The sequence below is a fragment of the Danio aesculapii genome, chromosome 4, assembly GCF_903798145.1.
Source record: "Danio aesculapii chromosome 4, fDanAes4.1, whole genome shotgun sequence".
In the NCBI taxonomy this organism is placed as follows: domain Eukaryota; kingdom Metazoa; phylum Chordata; class Actinopteri; order Cypriniformes; family Danionidae; genus Danio; species Danio aesculapii.
Genome location: NC_079438.1, coordinates 18,986,965 through 19,012,698, shown reverse-complemented (window position 1 = coordinate 19,012,698; position 25,734 = coordinate 18,986,965). Strand labels below are relative to the sequence as shown.

Genomic DNA, 25,734 nt, shown 5'->3' with positions numbered 1-25,734 from the left:
AGCAGGGTTGGGCCTGGTTAGTACTTGGATGGGAGACCGCCTGGGAATACCAGGTGCTGTAAGCTTTTTGAATTCCTTCATTTGGCAAAAAATTAATAAATACATTTTTTTTTTAAAAAGAGGTAAACTATTGAGGGGCCAAGGGCATTGTTTCTGTCGGTGCTGTTTCAAGGCAAGCTGAGCGGCGCTCGGCTCCTGGTGCTGCGCCTATTTTTAAATAGCCAACTCTTGACTGCTGCTCTCGCTTACGGCCATACCACCCTGGCAATGCCTGATCTCATCTGAACTCGGAAGCAAAGCAGGGTTGGGCCTGGTTAGTACTTGGATGGGAGACCGCCTGGGAATACCAGGTGCTGTAAGCTTTTTGAATTCCTTCATTTGGCAAAAAAAATTAATAAATACATTTTTTTTTTAAAAAAGAGGTAAACTATTGAGGGGCCAAGGGCATTGTTTCTGTCGGTGCTGTTTCAAGGCAAGCTGAGCGGCGCTCGGCTCCTGGTGCTGCGCCTATTTTTAAATAGCCAACTCTTGACTGCTGCTCTCGCTTACGGCCATACCACCCTGGCAATGCCTGATCTCATCTGAACTCGGAAGCAAAGCAGGGTTGGGCCTGGTTAGTACTTGGATGGGAGACCGCCTGGGAATACCAGGTGCTGTAAGCTTTTTGAATTCCTTCATTTGGCAAAAAAATTAATAAATACATTTTTTTTTAAAAAAGAGGTAAACTATTGAGGGGCCAAGGGCATTGTTTCTGTCGGTGCTGTTTCAAGGCAAGCTGAGCGGCGCTCGGCTCCTGGTGCTGCGCCTATTTTTAAATAGCCAACTCTTGACTGCTGCTCTCGCTTACGGCCATACCACCCTGGGAACACTAGAGGACACTAGTGAGCAATACAGGAAGTGATCGGCTGCAGTTTGGAGAGAAAGGCTCTCCTCCATTTTAGATTTTTTGTTTTGTGTTTGTTTTTGTGGACTGAGTTAGAGTTTGATTTTGTGTTTTTGTTTTTTAAACCACCTGACAGCAGCATCCCGCTGACTGGAGGGTGGTTTGTTGTTTTTGTTTTTTTTGCACTTTCCTGGGCATAAAATGGACGGATTTTTGGCAAACGAAACTGGACTGGATGCGGAGACTCTCATGGCAAACGAAACTGGACTGGACGGAGGAACAAGAATGGTTAACGACAATGGACTGGACAACAAACAACGAGCTGGACAAAGGAAAAACCAACTTGGTGGAAGAAAGTATTCAAAAGAAGCAACGGTAATAGTGAACACAGAAGAAGTCAATGAGGTAAGAGCTGTGGACATCATTAAAGCAGTGACAGAGAAGTGTGGTCAAGGGAAAATTCTGGCTTTGAGACCAAGGCAAGGAAAGGAGTTTGAACTTACTATGGAGAAGGAAGAAACATGTGAGGAATTGCTTGATGGACTGTTGATTAAGGGAGTGAACTGTGAAATCAAAAAGCTGCAAAACAGGGATTATGTTGTTTCTTTCATGCACCTGCCCGTCTATCTTGATGATAAAGAAATTTTAGAAAAATTAGAAGGATGGGGAGTTTAACCCATATCAAAAATAAAAAGAAGGGTTTACACTGGCACTGACATTGAGGACGGAACAAGATTCCTAAAAGTGAGATTCCCTAAGGAGGTGGCATCATTGCCATACAGCACAAAGCTGGAAACAGCAGAAGGGCCGCAGTACTTCAGGGTAATGCACAGCCATCAAGTGAAGACCTGTAGGCTGTGCATGAGCCCTGAACACTTGTTAATGGATTGCCCAGATTTTAAGTGCTACAAATGTGAGAAAAGGGGACACTTTGCAAGGAATTGTAATACTGTTAAATGCCCAGAATGTAAAAATTTTTTAAACAAGTGTGAATGTTGGATGGAAGGAGAGGAAGGAGGAGGAGAAGATCAAGTAGACAGACAGGTGCATGAAAGAAACAATAAAGGAGAAGAATCAACAACAAAGGTAATGGAGGAGGAAACAAACATTATAAGGGAAGAAGAAGAAGAAGAAAAACAGACATCAGAACAAGAACAGTGGACACAAATGGAAATAACTGACAGTTTTAAAAACTTTTTAAATATGGTGGAAAACGATGAACAAAGTAAGACTGATCAAGCTGAAGGAATGGAAAGTGATGAAGAACAAAGGACAGATTATGTAGAGAAGAACAAAGTGGAAAGAGGACTAATAAGAAGAAGAACAATAAAGGTAAAACCAAACGTGGACAGTGCAAGAAAAAAGATGATGACAAAGGTGCGAGTAAAAAACGTTAATAGGTATGAAGTGTTAAGAGGGCTGGAAGAAGATGATGAGAAATAATGTTTTTTAACCATTTTATTTATTTTAACATGATTTTAATGTGTGTTTCTTTTTATGGAAGGGGCTGTTGGTTAAGTGAAAAAAAAAAGTGGGTATGCAGAGGTAGAGGAGGAGACTAAAAATAATGGTTGGTTTTAATATTTTAATATCTTTTATCATGTTTTTTAACATTTTATCGTGGAATGCAAGAGGTTTATTGAATGTGGAGAAATTTGAAAAAATGTTGGTATTATGTAAAGAAGCTGATGTGATTGTTTTGCAAGAAACAAATTGGAAAAATGAAAGTGTTAAAATGGTTCAAAGCAAATGGGATGGTCAAATATATTTTAACAATGGAGAGGATAAACTGGGTTGTGGAGTAGCGATTTTAATAAAAAGAGGTACATATGAAAAAGAAAAAGTCATATTTGAGGATGGAGTTGGGAAGAGCATGGCGATGAAATTAGAAAAAGGAGAAGATCATTTCATCATTTATAATATTCATGCACCCAATGAAGAAAATGAAAAAGTGAACTTCTTTAAAAACGTTAGTATAAATGTAAAAAAATGGCAGAATGTTATTGTAATTGGAGATTTTAATACTGTTTTTACAGAATTAGATCTGGGGAGTAAGATGGTATATAGAAAAGACAAGGGGAGGGAGGAGCTACTGAAAATGATGACAGAATGCAATTTAATAGATGTGTGGAGAGAGAAAAACAAGACAAAGAGGGAATTTTCAAGAATGCAACTGGTTTTACATGAGCTGAAGTTAAGTAGGATTGATTATATGTTATGTCATGTAGAAATGAAGGATTTTATCAAAAGTTTATTTTATAAAAAAGTCAGTTTTAGTGATCATTCGTTTTTTTTAGATTGTGCAAAAGTTGAAAGGGGATTAGGTGTATGGATTTTGAACGCAACAATTTTAAAACATGACACATACAAAGAAAAAATTACACAAATAATTGCAAACAGTAAATTGGACAGAATGTATAGAGAAGATAAAAGAATATGGTGGGACAATATGAAGTTAGACATGAAAAAATGTTCAATAAAATATTGTCAAATTGTAAAAAGAGTTAAAAATAATAAAGAAATGAAAATAAGAAAGGAATTAGAAGACGAAATAAAAAGACTGCAAATAGATCAAAATGAAGATATTGGGAAAATAATATATTTACAAGAACAACTAAAAGAGATGGAAAATGAAAAATGCAGAGGGGCTATAATTAGAAGCAAAGCAAAGTACACTGTTGAAGGAGATCGAAGTACAAAATTCTTCTTTAACTTAGAAAAGAATAGACAGAAAGCAGACTTAATGAAAGAGGTGTTGGATAAAAATGGAGAATTAAAACAAGGAACTGAGGAAATTTTAATAACTGTTAAACATTTCTATGAAGATATGTTTAAGAGTCAAGGAACTACAAGGGATGATAAACTGTTTCTCTTAAATCAAATAAAACTAAAAGTTTCAGATGAAGATAAAGTTTTCTGTGATGCAGGGATAACAGAAGTAGAAATTGATGAAGCAATAAGACAGTTAACTACGGAGAGAAGTCCAGGCATAGATGGGTTAACCAATGAGTTTTATAAGAATTTTAGAGAAATGATAGTACCTGTTTTAAAAGAAGTATATGATGAGGTTTTTAAAAAAGAAGAATTAAGTGAAAGAATGAAGATAGGAATGATTAAAATGATATACAAAAGAAGAGGAAGTCCTTTAGATCTGAAGAATTATAGGCCCTTAACAATGTTAAATACAGATTTTAAAATTTTAGCAAAGGTTTTAGCAAACAGATTAAGGAAAGTATTACCTAAAATTATAAGCACCACACAGGCATATGGAGTCAAGGGGAAGGACATATTAGACACAGTTCAAAATATAAGAGATACATTATTGTATATGAAGGAGAAAAATATGAATGGTTATTTAATTAGTTTGGATTTAGAGAAAGCATTTGATAGAGTGGAACATGACTATTTGTTTGAAGTGATTAAAAAATTTAGATTTGGATCAACATTTTTTATTATAATATTTTAACATGTATTAAATGCAATGGTTTTTTTATCAGAATGTTTTCAACCAACAAGGTCTATAAGACAAGGATGTCCACTATCTGCACTGCTGTACACTTTAGTAGCTGAACCATTGGTGTAGCTGCCGTCAGAAGCATTTCTTATATATTACACTCTATAAACATACACTTTACAGTTAAAAGGTCAATAAATATAAGGTCAATAAATTCATGTTAATTCATTTAAAGTTATTTAACTAAAACTATAAAGGGGAGGGGGGAACCTTTTCTTGTTATGTTTAGCTTGGGAATTATTTCATTGTTGCGATAAAGATATTCTTCCGATGCACTACAAGTAGAACAGCCACGAGGTGCTGTGCTAATAACACCGATTAAGGATTAAGAAGTACAAAGATGTTTGTTAAAGAGAAACTGCTACCCCTCAAGTTTATTCCTCTTGAGTTAGAGAGGCCAATGAGGTATGTGTCATATAGCGTTAACGGATGTGAACATGTATGATTATGTGTCCATATGTTAATGTATATTTAGCCAATTAAGTGTATTTCTTTACATGTTGAATGTGCACTTTATCTTTTGATTGTATGTATGTTGTTCATTATGTGCAACATCACTTTTAAAGGGTTAATTTAAGTTTATGTATTTATTTTCGTAGTTCTGACGGAATTATTGGGACATAAAGGAGTGCAAGGCTAGAATGTACAAGACATACTACAGACTCGCGTCCGAATAAATGTCTGTTAAAATCAAAACGACTTGAGCCTTTGTTTCATCTCGAGGGGAGTAACAGTCAGAACTCAGCCTGTTTCGCGCTGGAAGAGAGAAGAGGAGAGGAGAGCAGAGCGGTGCCGGTCGCAGCAGCGGAGCTGTAAACGAGCAGCTCATCTTCTGTCCTTATTAGATGGTAGCATGATTTGTAAAAGAGACTGTTGACCATTAAAGTGATTGATAATTATATCATTAGAGACCCACCATTATGTCATTCCAATTAATCTTCAGAGCCAAAAATGATATTTTATTGAGATTTCTTTTTATTCCTTTTGGTAATCATTTGTAACAACTAAACACTATAAATAATTTATTAAACAATAGCAAATAGTTAATTTAAATAGTTAAACGGTCATCATTTGCTTAACATTAGCACTACATTAGAAGACATTAGTAAGCAGTTTATAAATACAGCTACAAATGCTGTATTCTTGACTTATAAGCCCATTTTGGAAAATTTTGGAAAAACCATAATAGGTTGATGCCATTTTTTTATTACTGTTACTATAGAATGAACATCAGACTTTAGTGTGTTTTGTGTGTGTGTGTTTATGTATTTTTGTTATTTTTTTTATTGCTTTTAGGCATTCACGTGACAGCATGGACCCTGCAGCACTTAGGGTAGTTATTGAACAAGATATCAGGAAATTAACACTTCCTGCAGGAATCCCAAGCAATATAGATGAGCTTGTCATAGCAGTTAAGGAGGCATTTAGTCTCAGTTAGGATTTCTTTCTACAGTATAAGGACACTGAATTCAATGACTTCTTTACTCTTACATCCACTGAGCAAATTCATCATAAAGATACTATAAAAGTTGTTTACACTACTCCTATTGTTCTTACACTGAAAAATGAAGAATACCCCAGGACCAGTATGTCAGTGTCAGCAGACCAAGAATTCTCTATTCTTTCCACTGCATGTTCAATGAACGAAGCTGAACAATGTGCATTTGCATCCACCTCCACAGATACAGTCATCCTTACCTCACAAAACAGCCCAGATAGGTTGCCATGGCCTCAGGAGTTCACAATACCAACTTTTTCTCCAGAAATCGAGATGGTACTCAAAAAGGCCATGGAGGCTTACAGGAAGGATAGCAGCCTTCTAATTGTCCAAACTGTGAAGAGGGATGTAAATGTCCATTTAGTCAAAACTATTCATACCTACACATCATATCCGTCTGGGATTCAGATTGCCAATGTTGCTGAAGCACTTATCAGAAAAATCCATGCCTGAGAGAACCAGGCAGTTTTTCTGGATTTTATGGCTGGCAGATGAGCCTGAAATTCAAGATGGCAGATTATAGGAGACGACTCAGTAAGTTTGGTTTTCCTGAAGTTGCATGTAACACCCTGCAAAAGAAGAACCCAGAGGACAGGATTCCTGCAAAAAATATCAAAAAACCTCGCAAACCAGAAGTGAAAATTACCTACCACCTGATCCAGCAGGTGAGGATCAGGACAGTCTGGAACAAGAGAGGGTTCAACTCTTGACTGAAGTGAAAAAGAGGGACAATACAGTTGCGGTCAAAGAAAAAATATCCAAAACCTTTGCTCTCCGAAGACATGAGTGGGTTGAACTGTGCCCGGGTGTGGCAGAATTTAGAGATCGCTGGCCTGCTCTGTTTGATGTTCACCAGGTGGGCATGTTAAATTCTCTGTATGGTTATAACACCATCAAAGATCATATTGTCTTTGTCTTTGGTTTTGGAGAGTTTTTGTCAAGTTTAATAGGTGTGTTTGTGCGTGTTTAGATGCCAGTATGTGAATGTGAGACCAAGCACAAGAGCGCTCCCTTCACAGCTCTGTTGATGCCGTGAGCGGCTTTTTTCTTTTAATTTATTTTGGAGACATATACAGAAAGACATAATCACCCTCCTCACAGTTGTCATGAAGGGTAATATTAGCTATATGAACCAAAATTGTTCTTTGTACCAGGCTCTAAACACCTTTTTTTCTGCTGTAAAGTTGCCCATTCTAACAGTGGGCTCAATTGAAATTTGCTCTATTATGGAGCCAGGACTAGCGGAATTTCCCTGAATTGCAGTTTCAGTTACTTCCATATTGGCTTCCCGAGGGAGAGCTGGAGGTTGCCGCTTGGTCATATCTCAATAAAATAGCCTAAGCTATATTGAAATAATTTAAAGAATTACAAATATCGAAAATAATAAAATCACATTAAATAAATAAACCAATATAAAACAAACAAAAGCCAGCTATAACAATTTAGGTATATACAATACATAAATCAAACTGTTAAGCCATATATAAATTTCATTTTACAAAGGCCTATCAAAAAAAAGATTTTAGATATTTTCTAAAAACAATAAACACCAAAGAAGTTTTAAAATACTACTTATAAAGTATTTAAAAACGACGATATTAATCAAATTGTGCAAACAGAGCATTTTATGGGTGAATGAAAGCAGTAATAGGCTGCCTATTATTCTGTCCTGCACAGCGCCTCTTAACAAACGCATTGGGGAAAACTGCAAAAACAAAATGTGCTCTGTGTCCTCAAACAAGTGTTTATGTTTTATTTGACGTGCTAAAATCTAAAAATGAAATTTTAAATATATGTAGAGCTTTATTAGTGAAAAGCTGCTGAGCACAACAAAATATAGGCTATATTTTATTACTTGCTCTTATGTGCTGAAATACTTTCCTTAAGATCACAGAATAATATGCAACATCCTTAAATAAAGGGGAATCACCTATTAAATGTCATATAGCCTATAAGGAAAAATGAATGTTTCAGGGCTCTCTGGAGCATTTGGGCTGAATGTTTGACAGCGTCTATCTAAATAAGGATGTTATAAAATACATTTTCTTCTGAGTTATTAACGGAGAATTTCTGTTGTGTTATATTACGGATGGTGCGCTCCATGCGCTGGCGAGACCACTCAATTTTTCAATGCCAACAGTCGGTCGGTGAGTAAATGAATATGATGAATGATAACACACAGTATAGACATATAAGGTACTGCTGTACAGTATCGTGTCGTTTGCTTGTTTCGGTTGTCTTCATTTTAATGGTTTCGTGATGATGCGATGGTGTGCTTTATCTGCCTGATTCCCGCTGAAGTGGGTGGGTTGTGTGATGTTTGATTCGGGGGACTTTCTGGGGGTGGGATTTGTGTGAAGCGCTGCAAGCTACTAGCCCGACAGTGGAAATTTGACATGATATCGGCCTCACTGCTCTACCTCCCGGGCGATTGGCCCGGCCTGGCCCGATAAAAGCCCTGGCTCGCACTGGCCCGACAGTGGAAATGCTGCTAATGGAGTGGCTTCACGACAACTCGGTGAATGTCCTTGAGTGGCCCAGCCAGAGCCCGGACCTAAATCCTATTGAACATCTCTAGAGAGATCTGAAAATGGCTGTACACCGTCAATTCCCATCCAACCTGATAGAGCTTGACAGGTACTGCAAAGAGGAATGGGCGAAATTTTCAAAGACAGGTGTGCCAAGCTTGTGGCATCGGGTTCAAAGACTGGAGGCTGTAATTGTGAAAGGTGCTTCTTCAAGACGAAGGTAACTGAGGTTAAAAACTCTGGGTATTTACAGTGAGTTAGGATTCATCTGATTGGTGAATCATGTGTTAGCTAATGCAGGATTATGCAACTAATGCAGCTAATGCATGTGATCCTCTCGAAAGTAGTTTATAATTAAACTTCTCGTAAATGAACAGCCAAACTACATGAACAAGCTGCCGTTTTAAATATACCCGTGTTTGTGTGGACAAGGCCTCATTTTTGAGGACTCTGCTCTCCATTGTGAAGCTTCATGTGAGTGCTGAGGCTTCTTTTATGTTTAAAGCCCTTTCCACACTCACTGCATCTAAAACGATCCTCTCCTGAGTGAGTCATTATGTGGCTCTTAATAGAGTCTTTATGTGTGAGACTCTTTCCACACTGATCACATGTGAACACTATAGTTCCAGTGTGACCATTCATGTGGTTCATGAGGCTAGCTTTGGATGTGAAGCTCTTTCCACACTGAGCACATACAAACGGCTTCTCTCTGGCGTGACTTATCATGTGGTGTTTGAGTGAGCTGTTATATGGGAAACATTTACCACACTCTGTGCATGTGTAAGGTTTCTCTCCAGTGTGAATCCTCATGTGGATATCAAGGTTTTGTTTTATTTTATTTTTTTTATGCAGCAAACATGTCTGCAGTGTGGAAGCACTTTAAAGAGTCAGAGAAAGAGGCAAAAACGGCCATTTGCAGACACTGTTCTGCTGAATTGTCTGCAAAAATGTACAGCACTTAAAATGAAAACACCCCGAACATCATGCAGAATACGAGTAAGACACGGCGGCGGCAACGACAACAGCGAAAAGTAAAGTAGCTCCTCCCAGTCCTAGACCACCCACTCCATCTGTGGCTGACTTCTTAGAAAAGGCAAAAAAGTTTGCCAAAGACAGTGCAAAAGCTAAAGGTAGTAGTAAAAGGATAATGGAATTCATCGCATTAGATGATCAACCATTCTCTGTTGTAGAGTATATTGGATTTCACAGGCTTATAGACCATATTGAGCCCCGTTGCACCATGCCTAGTAGACGGCATTTCTCAGACGTGTGCTTACCTGAGATGTATAACGTTGTTTCAACTCACGTCCATGAGCTCTTGGCTACAGATATTGCAGCCCTCAGCTTCATGACTGATATTTGGAGCTCGAATGTGAGCCCCACCAGTATGCTGAGTTTAACTGCGCAGTGGATCGACACAGATTTCAAGCTACAAAAGATTGTGCTTCACTCACAAGAGTTTAGAGGGTCCCATACAGCTGTAGCCATATCCAAGGCGTTCGCCAACATGTTTGTCACTTGCCGTATCGACCGATCTAAAGTGCATGCGGTAGTCAGTGACAATGCAAGAAATATGGCTAAAGCCATGGAAGATAGTGATCTGAAAGGCATACGGTGTATGGCACACACAATTCAACTGGCGGTCAATGAGGGATTGAGTCAGCGCAGTATAGCAGATGTGATAGCGATAGGCAGGAAAATTGTTGGCCATTTTAAACATTCACCGCTTGCCTATGCGCGCCTACAATCTATCCAAGAACAGTTCGGAACGCCACAAAAACGTTTCCAACAAGATGTGAGCACAAGGTGGAACAGTTCATATTATATGCTGGAAAGCCTTTTTGCGCAAAAGCAAGTCTTGGCTACATAAAAAGCAGATCATGACCTGCCCACGACATTCACCGCATACCAGTGGGTGTTAATCGAAAAAGTTTTCTCTCTTCTCGCCCCCTTTGAGCAGATAACAAAAGAGATAAGCTCATCTGATGCATCTGTGGCAGACGTCATACCTTTACTTGCAGCACTAAAGCGTCTTTTAAACAAAGAGGCTGAAACAGACCACGGAGTGAAAAAAACTAAAAGTGCGCTCTTAGAAGCTGTCAGCGCACGATTTAGTCAGGCGGAATCAGAACCCCTGTACAGCATCGCGACTGTGCATAATCCACGATATAAAGATCATTATTTGGATGTGGGGAAAAAGCTGCGCACACGAGAAATGATCCAGGCCGAGTTGGACTTGGGAAAGCCGCTAGGTGATGGAGACGGTCAGGTGATGCACAGTGCAGGAGATGAAAACAGCACAGAGAGTAAATGGGCTCGTACTACAGATGAGCTGCGCACAGTCTTGCTGTCTGACATGTTCGATGAGATCCTCCAAGAGAATAATCCATTTGCAAGACAGAGGACAAGCTCAACCGCTCAACAGTAAGATGGTTATCTCTCAGAAGTCCCCATCCCCAGAAGCAATAACCCTCTCGAATTTTGGAGGACCAATCAAGGCCGCTTTCTCGACCTGACGCAGATGGCACGCAGGTAGGCTACTTCTATGTGAAATTAATTTAAGACTTTATTTAAATTTCGGATTATGGTAACACTTTATAAGTAGTTTCTATTTTTAACATTAACTAACAATGAAAAACCCTTATTAAAAGCATTTATTAAACTTAATGTTAACATTTACTAATACAGTATTAAAATTAAGTATTACATTTTTAATTTTTGAATTAAAAAGTATCAAAAGTGGTAGGCCTATTTGTTAAAATTGTTAATGCACTTATAATAACATGAACTAAACATTTTTTATTATCTTACATTAAAGGGCACATAGGTTACCCCTTTTTCATATTTAATAAAAGTCTTTTGTGTCCCCAGAATGTGTCTGTAAAGTTTCAGCTCAAAACACCCATCAGATTATTTATTATAGCTGTTTGAAGTGTCTATATTATAGCTGGAAAAAAGGTTTTGCTGTTTTTATGTACTGGCCCTTTAAGGCTAGTCTTCCCCGCCCACCGTTCCCATGTGCCTGTCAGCAATCGCCGCCCTCGGCTGCCTCAGGAAGCAGATCTCACATAAAATATGCGTTTCCCCCAGTGAGCCTAATCGCACAAACTTTGTGCAAAGTCAGGGAGGACGAGGAGCAGGTCTTGTTTGTTGCACCCCTCTGGCCCAACCGGACCTGGGTTTCGGAGCTCACACTCCTCGCGGCGGCCCCTCCTTGGCGGATTCCCTAAGGGAGGACCTCCTCTCTCATGGACGGGGCACCATCTGGCAGCCACGCCCAGATCTCTGGAACCTCCACGTGTGGTCCATAGACAGAGCACGGAGGACTTAGGTGGTACTTAACACCATCACTCAGGCTAGAGCACTCTCTACAAGGCATGCCTATGCCCTGAAGTGGAGTCTATGCTCTGAGTGGTGCGCTTCTCACCGAGAAGACCCCCGAACTTGCCAGATTAACATTGTGTTATCCTTCCTTCAGGATAAGCTGGAGTGTAGGCTGTCACCCTCCACACTGAAGGTTTACGTGGCTGCGATCTCCGCTCATCATGCGGTGGTTGGCAACACACTCAGGAAGCATGATCTAATCATTCAATTCCTCAGAGGCGCGCGGCGATTAAATCATCCCACCCCCCTCTCATGCCCTCTTGGGATCTCTCTATAGTCCTAGCGGGTCTGCAGAGAGATCCGTTTGAGCCACTCGATTCGGTATCTCTTAGAATTCTGTCATTAAAGACAGCTCTGCTGATCGCATTGGCGTCATTCAAGAGAGTTGGGAATCTGGAGGCATTTTCGTTCAGCGAATTGTGCCATGAATTCGGGCCAGGTTACTCTCACGTTGTCCTGAGACCCTGACCAGGCTATTTGCCCAAGGTTCCTACCACCCCATTTAGAGATCAGGTGGTGAACCTGCAAGCACTGCCTGCAGAGGAGGCAGGCCCAGCCCAAGATTATGTCAACAGCTCTTTATCTGTTACGGTGGTCGGCAGAAGGGAAGTGCCGTATCAAAACAGAGGTTGGCCCACTGGTTTGTTGATGCCATCGCCCTCGCTTATCAATGCCAGGGCGAGCCGCGCCCCCCTAACGTGAGAGCGCACTCTACTGAGGTGTCGCTTCCTCATGGGCGTTAGCACACAGCGCCTCTCTCACAGATATCTGCAGAGCTGCGGGTTGGGCGACACCTAACACATTTGCGAGGTTCTAAAACCTCCGTGTGGAGCAATTTCCTCCCGGTTATTTGGTAATCCCAATCAATCGTGGGGGAATTAAGCTCGGTGTCACAAACGCTTGTTGCGCCAGGCTCCCTAACTCGGAGATGCGTGCGCTTTTCCTACTCTACTAGTAAGTTCCCCTTCCCTGGCGAACCCTAGACAATTCCTCCAAGGCCCCCATCATCAACTCAGCGGAGGAGTCAAGTGCATGGCTCAGTGTGCGGTTGGTATGCCCATTTAGTCTACACGCATATTGAGGATCAGTGCCAGCTGTGTGCATCCCCATTTGGTGATGTCATATGCATTATTGCCACGGTGTGTTCCCCCTTATTAGGCGATCCCGTGTCTTCCCTAAACCGCTAACCAGCTAATCATATGTAGCACTCCCCCTCATTAGGGCTAGTCCATATGTCTCCTTACCATCAGGTCTGCCCTTCTAGAGTAGCAGGTGGTCTCCGTCGCGTCCTCCCCCTTCAGGGACTGGCACGCTTTCCCAACGTACTGTCGTATTTCCAAAATCCCCAGTCTATATTAGCTAGGTAAAAGCACACTTACGACCCCCGATTTAAAACTTTTATTCCCATGTAATGGTAATATGTTGGGCCTAGGGGATGTTGGAAGGTTGCGCTCTTGGTGATGTCAGTGCGCTCATGCTTTGGCTTGGCAAACTACACATCAGGAGCGCGACAGGCTTAGCTGCTGTGGCACTTTCCATACAGTCTCCCAAATTCTGTTTATACAGACACACATAGAAGTTCCCTTATGAAGGGGAACGTCCTGGTTACGTACGTAACCCATGTTCCCCGAATAGGGAACGGAGATGTGTGTCTCCACTCCCACAGCACCTGAGTCTCCAGCTTGGAGCTGAGCGATCGGCTCTTCAGCAGGCAAATTCTGATGAGCTGGCTCCAGCAGCCGACTGATATAGCCCTAATTGGCTCATCAGTTTCAGCTGTGGAGCTAAGCTCCGCCAATTCAATTGGCATTTCATTGGCCCATTTTCTTATCTTCAGAAGTGATTGGTCGTCTAAAGCACTCCCAAAGTCTGTTTTTACAGACACACGTCTCCGTTCCCTATTCGGGGAACGTGGGTTACATACGTAACCAGGACGTTATTTTTAAACATGTGGTTAAACAGCAATAGGCTTTGTGTAGGTCTACTGTTGGATAAAATGCTACATTTTGTATAGACTTGGAATGGTGGACTTGAACAGACTAGATTTGTCCTGGGCATTAATGCTGATGATAATTCTGATGTTGAATTGTTGTGTTTGAGACATATGCTTACAATTTGTAATTTTCTACTTAAAATCTGTCACTGACGTGATTTTTGTGAATACAGAAGACTGGGTGGGTATTTTTGCATTTCGGCGGGTTTTGGATACTTTTTGAGCTGGAATTTGTGCGGGCTTTCGGTTTCATTTTCACAGCTGAGAGCGGTTCATGCTTCCCCCGTGGCTCCCAAACAATCACTCTGTGCCACAAACTGAATGTTATTTACAACTTTATTACCTGTTATTCACAGCCTATGTAAGTTCTGTTCACTAAAGTAGACTTAATTCACAGGCGCGTACCTGCCCTCTCTGTGGTAACAGCTGACAGTCAGCTCGCGTCATGTGTGATTTTGCAGTTGCAAATACATCATTATATGAAGACAGAAATTAAAAATACAGCATGTGACTCTTCCAACACCATTTGGAGGTGTCCACGTTGCTGAACAAAGTATGTAAAACAAAGTGAAGACTTGTGCGGCCACCTTTGCTTCTCTCCTGATCTTGAAAATATGATTGACAAAATCGTAGAAATGCTGAATTAAGATCGTCTAGGGGGTCGAATAGAGATCGCAATATTTTTACGATTAATTGTGCAGCTCTTCTCCAGTGTGAATCCTCTTTTGTGTTTTCAGATGTGTTAACTGATTAAACCTCTTGTCACAGTGTGAACACTTGTACGGTCTCTCCAGTGTGAAACGTCTGGTGCAGTTTCAATTGTGGAGCTGTAATAAACTTCTCTTCACTTCTCTAGTGTGGATCTTCATGTGTTTATTAATGTTTGCTGATCGGTTGAAACTCTTCCCACACTGAGTGCGCATGCGAATGGTTTCTCTCCATTGTGGGTCTTCATGTGTTTATTAAGGTCTGAGGAGTTGTTGAAAGCCGAAGTTGTGGTCACGGGTTTGAGCATGCAAAATTCTGTTGTACAGCGCTGCGAAAAGGGGCGGGATTCAACAAAAAGATTAGACACTAAAGAAGTGAGTGATTGGTCCATATTTTACATTACTGTCCAGAGAGGTTATGTATTGATCTTTGATTGGTCTCACACAGTCAAGTGATGCAATTTCACAGGTCATAGTTCACCAAGCTTGAACTTTACAAAGCAGAGAACTGCGAAACTTGACACACGAACTTGCGTTTCCGGTCTGACGCATTCGCGTGTGTATAAATGGAAGTCTATGGGGAGAAAAGTCCAGTGTGACCACGGCTTAAGTGCAAGTGAATGGTTTCTCTCTAGTGTGGATCCTCATGTGTTGATTTAGGGATGATGATTGGCCGAAACTCTTCCCACACTGAGTGCATGTGAATGGCTTCTCTCCAGTGTGGATCCTCATGTGTCGATTAAGGTGTGATGAGTGGATGAAACACTTCCCACATGAAGTGCATGTGAATGGTTTTTCTCCAGTATGGCTCATCATGTGTAGATTAAGGGATGATGATTGGCTGTAACTCTTCCCACACTGAGTGCAAGTGAATGGTTTCTCTCCAGTGTGGATCCTCATGTGTATATTAAAGTTTGATGACTGGGTGAAACTCTTCCCACACTGAGTGCAAGTAAATGGTTTCTCTCCAGTGTGGATCCTCATGTGTTTATTAAGAGATGATAATTGGCTGAAACTTTTCCCACACAGAGTGCATGTGAATGGTTTCTCTCCAGTGTGGATCCTCATGTGGTGATTAAGGTGTGATGAGCGGTTGAAACACTTCCCACATGAGGTGCATGTGAATGGTTTTTCTCCAGTGTGGCTCATCATGTGTAGATTAAGGGATGATGATTTGCTGAAACTATTCCCACACTGAGTGCATGTGAATGGTTTCTCTCCAGTGTGGATCCTCATGTGTTGATAAAGGTTTGATGAGCAGTTAAAACTCTTCCCACACTGAGTGCATGAGAATGGTTTCTCTCCAGTGTGGATCCTCATGTGTAGATTAAAGTTTGATAATTGGCTGAAACTCTTCCCACACTGGGTGCATGTGAATGGTTTCTCTCTAGTGTGGATCCTCATGTGTTGATTAAGGTGTGATGAGCAGTTAAAACTCTTCCCACACTGAGTGCATGTGAATGGTTTGTCTCCAGTGTGGATCCTCATGTGTTGATTAAGGTGTGATGATTGGTTGAAACTCTTCCCACACTGAGTGCATGTAAATGGTTTCTCTCCAGTGTGGATCCTCATGTGAATCCTAAATTTGCCTTTTCTTCCAAAACTCTTTCCACACTGAGTGCAGGTGAAGTGATTCTTGTCTCTCCTTTTCAAAATACCATCAGTCTGCAAATGAGCTTTTACCTCAATTTTGACATGATGTTCCTCCTCTTTACTCCCCCCATTCTCTTCAATTAGGTCTGAAATAAATAAATAAAATATTAGTTTTCATTAAGTCTTAAAACTCATCAAAAGCTGAAAAGTAAAATGACACTGGAAACATTGGCTACACATTGTAATTTCAAGAGTTCCCACTTAAATATGCTTGCCGTTTAAAAGCAGGTTTGGGATGCTTTCCCGTGAGAGAACTCTGAGCTCGGAGATATTTGAGCCTAGGACTCCCGCCCGGTCAATAAGCATATCAGGAGATCCGAGATCAGGTAAGTCTCGAGAGCTCCCCCTTTATAAAAGGGAGGAAAAGGAGGAGATGGGGTGGAAGGGGGATTCTTCCAAACTAAGATAGAGCAGTAGGAAGAAAATGATCCATTTATAGTAAACTAGCATCACTCTGATCAAATTATTACTGATTACAAATGAGTGGCCAGTCGTGCTCAATCATATCACATGCTCCTCTCGAAATTAGTTTATGAAACTTCACTTTGATGCACATTAAATGTAAAATAAATGAGATCATATTTTGTTTAGTCGATTAACGTTAAGCAGATTCAATTCATCTTTATTTAGTGCTTTTACAATACTGTCAAAGCCTTTTAATATAGAAGTTATAGTAAATGGACTCTATGCACAAACTCTGCGGACGTGTTTCCGGTAGATTCTGAGTCAGTCTCTTTACTTCTGCATAGCGCGTTCTACAGCAAAATCTAATAGCAGCGAAACCTAAACGCATCAGAGCATGGCAAAGAAGGGAGATTTACTCTAAAATTGATGAGGATCCTGTGCCAGTGGATGTCCAGCATCTGGAACATCATTGTTTAGTTCCAGAACCCACAATAGTTGATTAATACACCAGGGGCCTCTTTCAGAAAGTAGGTTAAGTGAAAACTCAGAGTATTTTAACCCTGAAATGAGTGAAACTCTGGGTTTTCCATTTCAAAATGGCAGATTTGTTAAACTGAAAAAAGCAGGGTAAGTCAAGCCTGTTTCTGAAAGAGAGGTAACTTTAACTCAGAGTCAGTTACTGTGGTAACTTACTCTGTGAACCTAACCTGGTCAGGAGCAGGTTTTATTCTCTAAACTCTGAGTTTCTGTCAGTCTCCTTCTCTTTTTTAAAGACGAAGTGGTGTTTCTCGCTTTAGCCTTACATTTCCACCCACCTATTTTAATGCTCATTTTGAATATGTGCATAAAAAACGATAGATGGAAACGTCATGATGCACATAACTTTGAAAATACGCATAAAAACATGCGCATAACTGAGTAAAATAAACTTTTAGATGATAGAAAAGATGTGCATAAACTAAGATGAAAACACTTACTGAACAAATTACAATATGTGCATTTAAAAAAAGGTTTGTTATAAGAGATCATATGATGATGAAAAGGTGTGTGAATGGAAAAACCAGCAGGCTGAGCACACTGTAAAACATCTGAAATGTTGTTTAGGTCATTCATTCTAAAACGCCTTAACAGTTTCAGTATTAATGGTAATATATTATTAATGAGCTCCAGAGTGTCTAGAGCGTGTCAAGAGCATCTTTTCTCCGCGTGTCATGTCTTCAAACGCTACCACGTGTTCATTGTGTGTCAGCATTGTCTTCAGAGGCGCAAGTACATTTATTAAATAAAGAAAAGATTCACGCAGCTTCTCCTACCACAGTAAATTCAGTTTTTACTGTTGATATGAGGCACCAGTTAATCAGGAAGTGACGATTTTGTTCTCTTTGATTCGTTGGTTGGAAACGCCGATTTATTTGCACGTCTTTTATGCGATATTCCAGTTTTTCACATAAATTTAATCAACATATTTGGATGGAAACATAGCTATTGCCTACATTTCAGTCACACAACAGTCATGTACGAGAATGGCTTGTCCTTTTTTAATAAACAATTAGCTTAAATTCACTGACCTTCAACAGGCACATGTACTGTAACTAGATCAACGGGATTATTATTCTTTCTAAAAACTACAGTTTAGTTCTTCTCACATTCTAAATGTGATATCAACCTCTACCAGTTGATTAATTATAGAGGCAGACACAAGAGCGCACTTTTAAATCTATAAAAACTGATCAACGTGTCATCCGCAGAGTGAAACAACAAGCTGGACAGTCATCAGCTCTTTCTATTACAGCGAGCATCAACCCGATTTACACAATGGCTTGCCTTCTGCCCATCAGTAAAAGCTTGAGCTAAGGACTAAAGAGTAGATGATCAAGCAAAATTTAGTCATGTAAAAAAATTATATAAACACAAACTGATCATAATTTCTATGTTGAGGTCTGCACTGCAGGAATATAAAGTTGTCAATATAATAAACATTCATGTTCAATGCATTAATATAAACATGTATACATAAATAACATAACAATTTGAAGTGAACATTTGCTCTGCACTAATGTAAATAGAAATAACTTTAGATACTTGCTCTGCACTAATCTAAATACGCAGGTTTTTTTTGTGCAGAATTATGCGATGGTTACCTTCATTAAATGTACCACTTCCGTCTTTTGGCAAAAATCAGGCAGGCAACTTCTGTCAGACCCCAGTGATGCTCAATAATGCCAAATGCATTTGTTTCAAGTAGCAAAAATGTAATGAATGGGATACCACCTCCAACTAATTTTCAACAAGGAAAACCCACCTAATTACAGGTAATTAAAACAACATAAAAATCAATATGAACTATGAGAAACAGACACGACTAGCATATAATTGCTATTCTTATATATAGCATAATAATACTCACCACCCTCAAAATGATCGATGTAAATTAAAATGTAGAATTTTAACCTCTTTTCTTCTGTGCTGTTTGGTGTGACAGCTCTCTGTCTCACGATTCGATTAATGTCCTTCATGGTAATGCGAGGAAACTTTTACAAACAACGAGTGTAATCTATCATCTGTTTACAGTGATCGCAGTGCTGTACCGGAAAGTTGACATGCGGGCTAATTGCAAACGCGGAAGAGATCTTGCATAGAGTTTATTAAAACTGTCAATCAAGTTTCAGAGTTTCTTACTTCATTGATCATGAAGTCATTTTGGTCATATTGAGATGACAGATTTGAAAGCTGTAAATGGCCTATTTTTATTCGTATATATTTATAATTACAACAAAATGTTTTTCTAAAATTTGTAAAGCAGACAGGGAATACTTGTTCATTCTATGCCTGACTGGTAAACACATCAGAAAGGCTGGAATGTGCATCTCTCTCCTTGTGTGCTGTTGGGTCATTTTCATCCATTCTGGGGTGATTTTAAGGCTTAATTTGGCCAAAACTTTCTCTGTGTTTCAGCAAACGGATATTTGGGGACATCTTATTTTGACATATTCTTGGAAAATGCTTTGAAATAAAAAAAAAAAAACAATACATTGGGCAAATGTACTCCCTTTTCGTTATATTCATGGTTGTTTTTTTGTTTCTTACATAACTGATCATAAAAGTAATTTTGGTCATATTGATGAGACAGATTTGAAAGCTGAAATGGCCTATTTTTATTTGTATATATTCATAATAACAACAAAATGTTTTTCTAAAATTTGTAAAGTAGACAGTGAATACTTGTTCATTCTGTGCCTGACTGGTAAACGCATCAGAAAAAAAGTTCTGGGGTAACAGCTGAACAAACAGCTGAATATTTGCCTTGCAGACATAAGACCATACCTGCCAACACTCCCATTTTTCTCGGGATTCTCCCATATTTCAGACCCATCTCCCATATTCTTCTGTCTTTTAGTTATATTCATGGACGTTTTTTTCTCCATTGGCCTCTATTATGACAAAATTTTTTGATTGCAAAGCCATGACAGCATATAATCATGCATTTATGATTGTTGGTGTTTTCTGTGACGACAGTCAACATTGTTTAATTGGTCTCCACCCATGGGACGGCAAAAAGGAAATGGGTGAGAGTATAAAGGAAGAGGAGGAGAGTTGAAGAGGGCAGCATTATGTGGTGTGCGGAAGAAAGAGAAATTGACTGAACTGTTGCAGTGCGGGGAAACGAGTAGAGAAACCGGATCGAGACGAGGAGTGTAAACTTAATAACTGGCTGTGAGAAACAAAAAGCAAAAGTACGTATCGAAGCAACAGAGCAAAGACCGCTGTCTTGTTACTGAAGTGCTCATGACGTCTGTGAACGAGTGCATCACCAAAGACTTCAGTGTAGTGTGTCCTGAACAAAATCAACTTACCGATTTATCTCGCAACAATTTTATTATGGCAAAAATAAAAGCAAAAAAAGGTACACTAATTTAAAAAAATACACGATTCTTTAGCCTGCTCCACAATTCACACATTACTGTCTGGCAAGTTTCTCTCCTTTGCTTATGCTAAAACTGCAATAATGGTCCAACATTCCTGACCATTTTCACCAATAAAGCCTAGAAAAACAGGGCATCAGTATATTGTAAACCGATAGGTTCAAATATTCCTTTCCAGTTATCTGCGTTTTGTTTTTGTGGAGTTTCAGTGCATTTTACTGACGCATTTCTAAAAACAGTTTGTGGAGTAAGAAAAGAGAGAATGCTTTTTGGCAATATGAGGAGACGATGCATCAAAACGCGTATATATGAGGCCTTCGAACCCTGAGGGTTAAACACCTATATGCATGACGCAGTTAATGACATTAAGTAAGAGTCTAATTGATGTTGTTCTGAGATTGTATGTAGAGCGGTCTACAAACTTTTTGCGAGTGTTGAAGCTGGCCTCTGCTGATGAAACTGCAAACTATCTACAGTAAACTTTCTTTTAATTGAATCTCTGACTCCTGCTCTTCTTCATCTGATAGACTGGTCATTTTTGGGTTAAAACTGTTGGTCCCCCTTCAAAGTGTATTTATGCACGCACACTATAATCTGCTGTTTTACTCCACTGAACTCCAGATAAAAGGGATAGGAAGGTATGAGTCCGAATCCTCCACGCTCTACAAAAGTTGTCTTACACGCCCAAACAGGAACTTGAACCCAGGAAAGTCAGACGAAAAGTGCGCGCAGCCTGGACGTAGTCAGCAGGATTCGAACCTGCGCGGGGAGACCCCAATGGATTTCTAGTCCATCGCCTGAAGATGGTTTGCAGTAACATCAGCAGAAGCCAGCTTCAACACTCGCCATGAGTTCCTAGGGCGCTCTGCTTACAATCACAAATCAATAACAATTATACTCTCACATAAGGTCATTAACTGTGTCACGCATATAGGTGTTCTAACCTGATTGGATAAAACACAGATAGACTAGGAAAATTTCCACGTGGGGTGCGTGCGTACAATTCTGAACAGTATCTCAATCTCTGAGTGTAGTCTCAGCTGTCTTTATCAAAACTGGTTAAAAACCGGTATAATCTACATTCAGGCAGTTATTTCCTTACCGGCTGACAACACTTTCTCATCACAGCACAGACCTGCGTCCTCTTAAAAAAAACAGATGCAGTCGTCCTCCAGGAAACGGCGTTTCAGAGCTGTGCCATGCCACTGCTGAGCTGCACCTTGAAAGACCTTGAAGTCATTAGGTGTTACCTTTTAGAACCGTGCTAGCATCAGTCTTGAAAAGAGCTGTGCATAAAGCAACTCTCCAGAAGCAGATGGAGTGGGAAAAATGTGCCACAAAGGGACAGCCAAAAAGGACTGGGCGACTTGGAAAAAAAACTATCAAATCCCAATCTTGATGAGCCGTACGAGATGTTGCTGTGAGTTCCTCTCACAGAGAGAAAAAGCAAAAGCAGCTGGCTGTTCCGTAGTCAGCAGGGTTCAAACCTGCGCAGGGAGACCCCAATGGGTTTCAAGTCCATCGCCTTAACCACTCGGCAACGACTACAGACATCTGCTTTCTCTCTCCTGCGGAGGTGGCAACCAAGCACAGGGTCAACAGGGGTAGAGGAAGGTGCACTAGCTCTTGTGCAACTTTTCCGTACAATCTCTGGGAAGCAGGGAAAGCATAGCTCTCTAACACACTCAGCTAACTTCATGGGCACTCTTTCCACACAAGCTGATGATCTGAATTCAGAGCAAAAGCCACAGTTCCTCTCACAGAGAGAAAAAGCAAAAGCAGCCGGCTGTTCCATAGTCGGCAGGGTTCGAACCTGCGCGGGGAGACCCCAATGGATTTCAAGTCCATTGCCTTAACCTCTCGGCCACGAATACGCATAGTGTCAGCTTGTTGACTTTTTCTGCTGAATTTGGGCAACATTGAACGCAGCACAGTTGGGGCATAAATGGCCTGAGGTTGTAAAAAGCGGCACAAGCTTTGCTCTCAGTTAACAGGAACATGCTGCCGTGACCCGGATTCGAACCGGGGTTGCTGCGGCCACAACGCAGAGTACTGACCACTATATGATCACGGCACACCGCTCGCTCACCGATAAGCTCTGCAGCTACCTGGACACTAAGGGACACTGGTTTGTTTGCGAGATTCATAGGAGGACGGCATTTACGTTAGGGGGCAATGAGCAAAATAAGCAAGTGAACTTTGTGGAAATACCAACCGACGTAGTCGGCAGGGTTCAAACCTGCGCGGGGAGACCCCAATGGATTTCGAGTCCATCGCCTTAACCTCTCGGCCACGACTACACCTGGCCTTGACTCGGCTGCTCTGTTGGCCGGATGTGGGAAACACTAGATACAGCAGAGGTTGGGGTGAGAAATCCAGCCATGGCCTGAGGTGACGAAAACTCAGCCCAGCATGGCTTTCCGTTAACAGGTACGCGCTGCTGTGACCGGGATTCAAACTGGGATTTCTCTGGCCACAACACAGAGTACGGATCACTGTACGGTCGCGGCAAACCACTGTCGCTCACCCACAGCTGCCTGGTCACTAAGTGACAGGGGCTTGTTTGTGAGATGCAGAGGAGGATTGCAATTACGTATAGGAGGCTTGAAAGAAAAGAGAACAACAACATAAGTGGACGTGCAAAACAACGTAGTCTGCAGGATTCGAACCTGCGCGGAGAAACCCAATAGATTTCTAGTCCATCGTTTTAACCACTCGGCCACGACTACAGACTTCTGCTTTCTCTTTCCTGCTGAGGTGCAACCAAGCACAGGGTCAACAGGGGTAGAGGAAGGTACACTAGCTCTTGTACAACTTTTCCGTACAATCTCTGGGAAGCAGGGACAGCATAGCTCTCTAATCTAACACACTCAGCTAACTTCATGGGCACTCTTTCCACACAAGCTGATGATCTGAATTCAGAGCAACGTGCTCTCGCAGGCCACACCACAATGGACAGCCACCAAGTGATATGAAAATAACAACGAGGTCTCTGACAAACAGACAGGCCTTCGCCCAAACAGGGACTTGAATCCTGGACCCTCAGATTAAATGTCTGATGCTCTACCGACTGAGCTATCCAGGCTCCTGTCTGCGGAAGCACCTGTTTGCGGAGTTGGCCCTCTGCAAGCCCCTTGCCCCCCGACAACACTTTCTCATCACAGCACAGACCTGCGTCCTCTTAAAAAAAACAGATGCAGTCGTCCTCCAGGAAACGGCGTTTCAGAGCTGTGCCATGCCACTGCTGAGCTGCACCGTGAAAGACATTGAAGTCATTAGGTGTTACCAAAGCCATGGTCCAAAAGCATGGCCAAAAGCACATTTCGCCTGGGCCTTTTGGAACTGTGCTAGCATCAGTCTTGAAAAGAGCTGTGCATAAAGCAACTCTACAGAAGCAGATGGAGTGGGAAAAATGTGCCACAAAGGGACAGCCAAAAAGGACTGGGCGACTTGGAAAAAAAACTATCAAATCCCAATCTTGATGAGCCGTACAAGATGTTGCTGTCGATTTATTGAACGTTTCTCTAGGCAACATCAGAGTGTAGGGACTACAACAAAAGCTAAATTGCGACTAGTCGCTGGACTTGAATTATTTAATATGGGATTAAACACGCAGGCCCGCAACCAAACGTCGCAAAAGCCACAGTTCCTCTCACAGAGAGAAAAAGCAAAAGCAGCTGGCAGTTCCGTAGTCGGCAGGGTTCGAACCTGCGCGGGGAGACCCCAATGGATTTCAAGTCCATCGCCTTAACCACTCGGCCACGACTACAGACGTCTGCTTTCTCTCTCCTGCGGAGGTGGCAAACAAGCACAGGGTCAACAGGGGTAGAAGAAGGTGAAATGGCTCTTGTGCAACTTTTCCGTACAATCTCTGGGAAGCAGGGAAAGCATAGCTCTCTAACACACTCAGCTAACTTCATGGGCACTCTTTCCACACAAGCTGATGATCTGAATTCAGAGCAAAAGCCACAGTTCCTCTCACAAAGAGAAAAAGCAAAAGCAGCCCGCTGTTCCGTAGCCGGCAGGGTTCGAACCTGTGCGGGGAGACCCCAATGGATTTCAAGTCCATCGCCTTAACCTCTCAGCCACGACTACGCATGGTGGCAGCCCGTTGACTTTTTCTGCTGAATTTGGGCAACATTGAACGCAGCACAGTTGGGGCATAAATGGCCTGAGGTTGTAAAAAGCGGCACATGCATTGCTCGCAGTTAACAGGAACACGCTGCCGTGACCCGGATTCGAACCGAAGTTGCTGCGGCCACAACGCAGAGTACTGACCACTATACGATCACGGCACACCGCTCGCTCACCGATAAGCTCTGCAGCTACCTGGACACTAAGGGACACTGGTTTGTTTGCGAGATTCAGAGGAGGACGGCATTTCCGTTAGGGGGCAATGAGCAAAATAAGCAAGTGGACTTTGTGGAAATACCAACCGACATAGTTGGCAGGGTTCGAACCTGCACGGGGAGACCCCAACAGATTTCGAGTACATCGCCTTAACCTCTCGGCCACGACTACACCTGGCCTTGACTCATCTGCTCTGTTGGCCGGATGTGGGCAACACTAGATACAGCAGAGGTTGGGGTGAGAAATCCAGCCATGGCCTGAGGTGACGAAAACTCAGCCCAGCATGGCTTTCCGTTAACAGGTACGCGCTGCTGTGACCGGGATTCAAACTGGGATTTCTCTGGCCACAACACAGAGTACGGATCACTGTACGGTCGCGGCAAACCACTGTCGCTCACCCACAGCTGCCTGGTCTCTAAGTGACAGGGGCTTGTTTGTGAGATGCAGAGGAGGATTGCAATTACGTATAGGAGGCTTGAAAGAAAAGAGAACAACAACATAAGTGGACGTGCAAAACAACGTAGTCGGCAGGATTCGAACCTGCGCAGGGAAACCCCAATGGATTTCTAGTCCATCTAGTCCATCCTAGATTAAAAGTCTGATGCTCTACCGACTGAGCTATCCAGGCACGTGTCTGCGGAAGCACCTGTTTGCGGAGTTGGCCCTCTGAAAGCCCCTTGCCATAGCTTAGCGGAACCTTTTAGGTTCATCTCAAGAAGGTTTTCACAGCTACTGTGTTTCATCCACCAAACATTGCTCCCAAATTGAAGTGAGACCTTCAAAGACAACCCAGATGGGACTTGAACCAACAATCCCAAGCCCCGGAGGTTGATGCCTTAACCATTAGGCCACTGGGCCATTTTGCCCAGTACCGCCGCTCCCTATACACAGAGTAC

At 41.6% G+C, this 25,734-nt stretch overlaps 1 protein-coding gene and 7 non-coding genes across 8 annotated transcripts in view; 3 read left to right on the top strand and 5 right to left on the bottom strand.

The window, feature by feature from the left end:
* LOC130223748 (5S ribosomal RNA) overlaps nucleotides 1–65 on the top strand; it is a 119-nt gene extending 54 nt beyond the window's left edge. The window contains exon 1 of the ribosomal RNA XR_008836866.1: nucleotides 1–65. This exon is cut by the window's left edge and continues 54 nt beyond it. This is a non-coding gene — a ribosomal RNA (5S ribosomal RNA).
* A 178-nt stretch (nucleotides 66–243) lies between these two features.
* Nucleotides 244–362, top strand: LOC130223746 (5S ribosomal RNA). Its single transcript, XR_008836864.1, has one exon. It is a non-coding gene; the product is annotated as a 5S ribosomal RNA (ribosomal RNA).
* A 181-nt stretch (nucleotides 363–543) lies between these two features.
* Nucleotides 544–662, top strand: LOC130223745 (5S ribosomal RNA). Its single transcript, XR_008836863.1, has one exon. It is a non-coding gene; the product is annotated as a 5S ribosomal RNA (ribosomal RNA).
* Nucleotides 663–14,073: 13,411 nt separating this feature from the next.
* Nucleotides 14,074–25,734, bottom strand: part of LOC130222020 (gastrula zinc finger protein XlCGF57.1-like) — a 752,525-nt gene continuing 740,864 nt past the window's right edge. The window contains exon 4 of the mRNA XM_056454623.1: nucleotides 14,074–16,147. Coding sequence (XP_056310598.1) covers nucleotides 15,114–16,147 — 1,034 coding nt within the window. The 3' untranslated portion in view covers nucleotides 14,074–15,113. The remainder of the gene's footprint in view (nucleotides 16,148–25,734) is intronic.
* trnas-uga (transfer RNA serine (anticodon UGA)) lies at nucleotides 22,281–22,362 on the bottom strand. Its single transcript has one exon. It is a non-coding gene; the product is annotated as a tRNA-Ser (tRNA).
* trnas-cga (transfer RNA serine (anticodon CGA)) lies at nucleotides 22,707–22,788 on the bottom strand. The gene has a single exon. It is a non-coding gene; the product is annotated as a tRNA-Ser (tRNA).
* On the bottom strand, nucleotides 24,176–24,257 carry trnas-uga (transfer RNA serine (anticodon UGA)). Its single transcript has one exon. It is a non-coding gene; the product is annotated as a tRNA-Ser (tRNA).
* Nucleotides 24,502–24,583, bottom strand: trnas-uga (transfer RNA serine (anticodon UGA)). Its single transcript has one exon. It is a non-coding gene; the product is annotated as a tRNA-Ser (tRNA).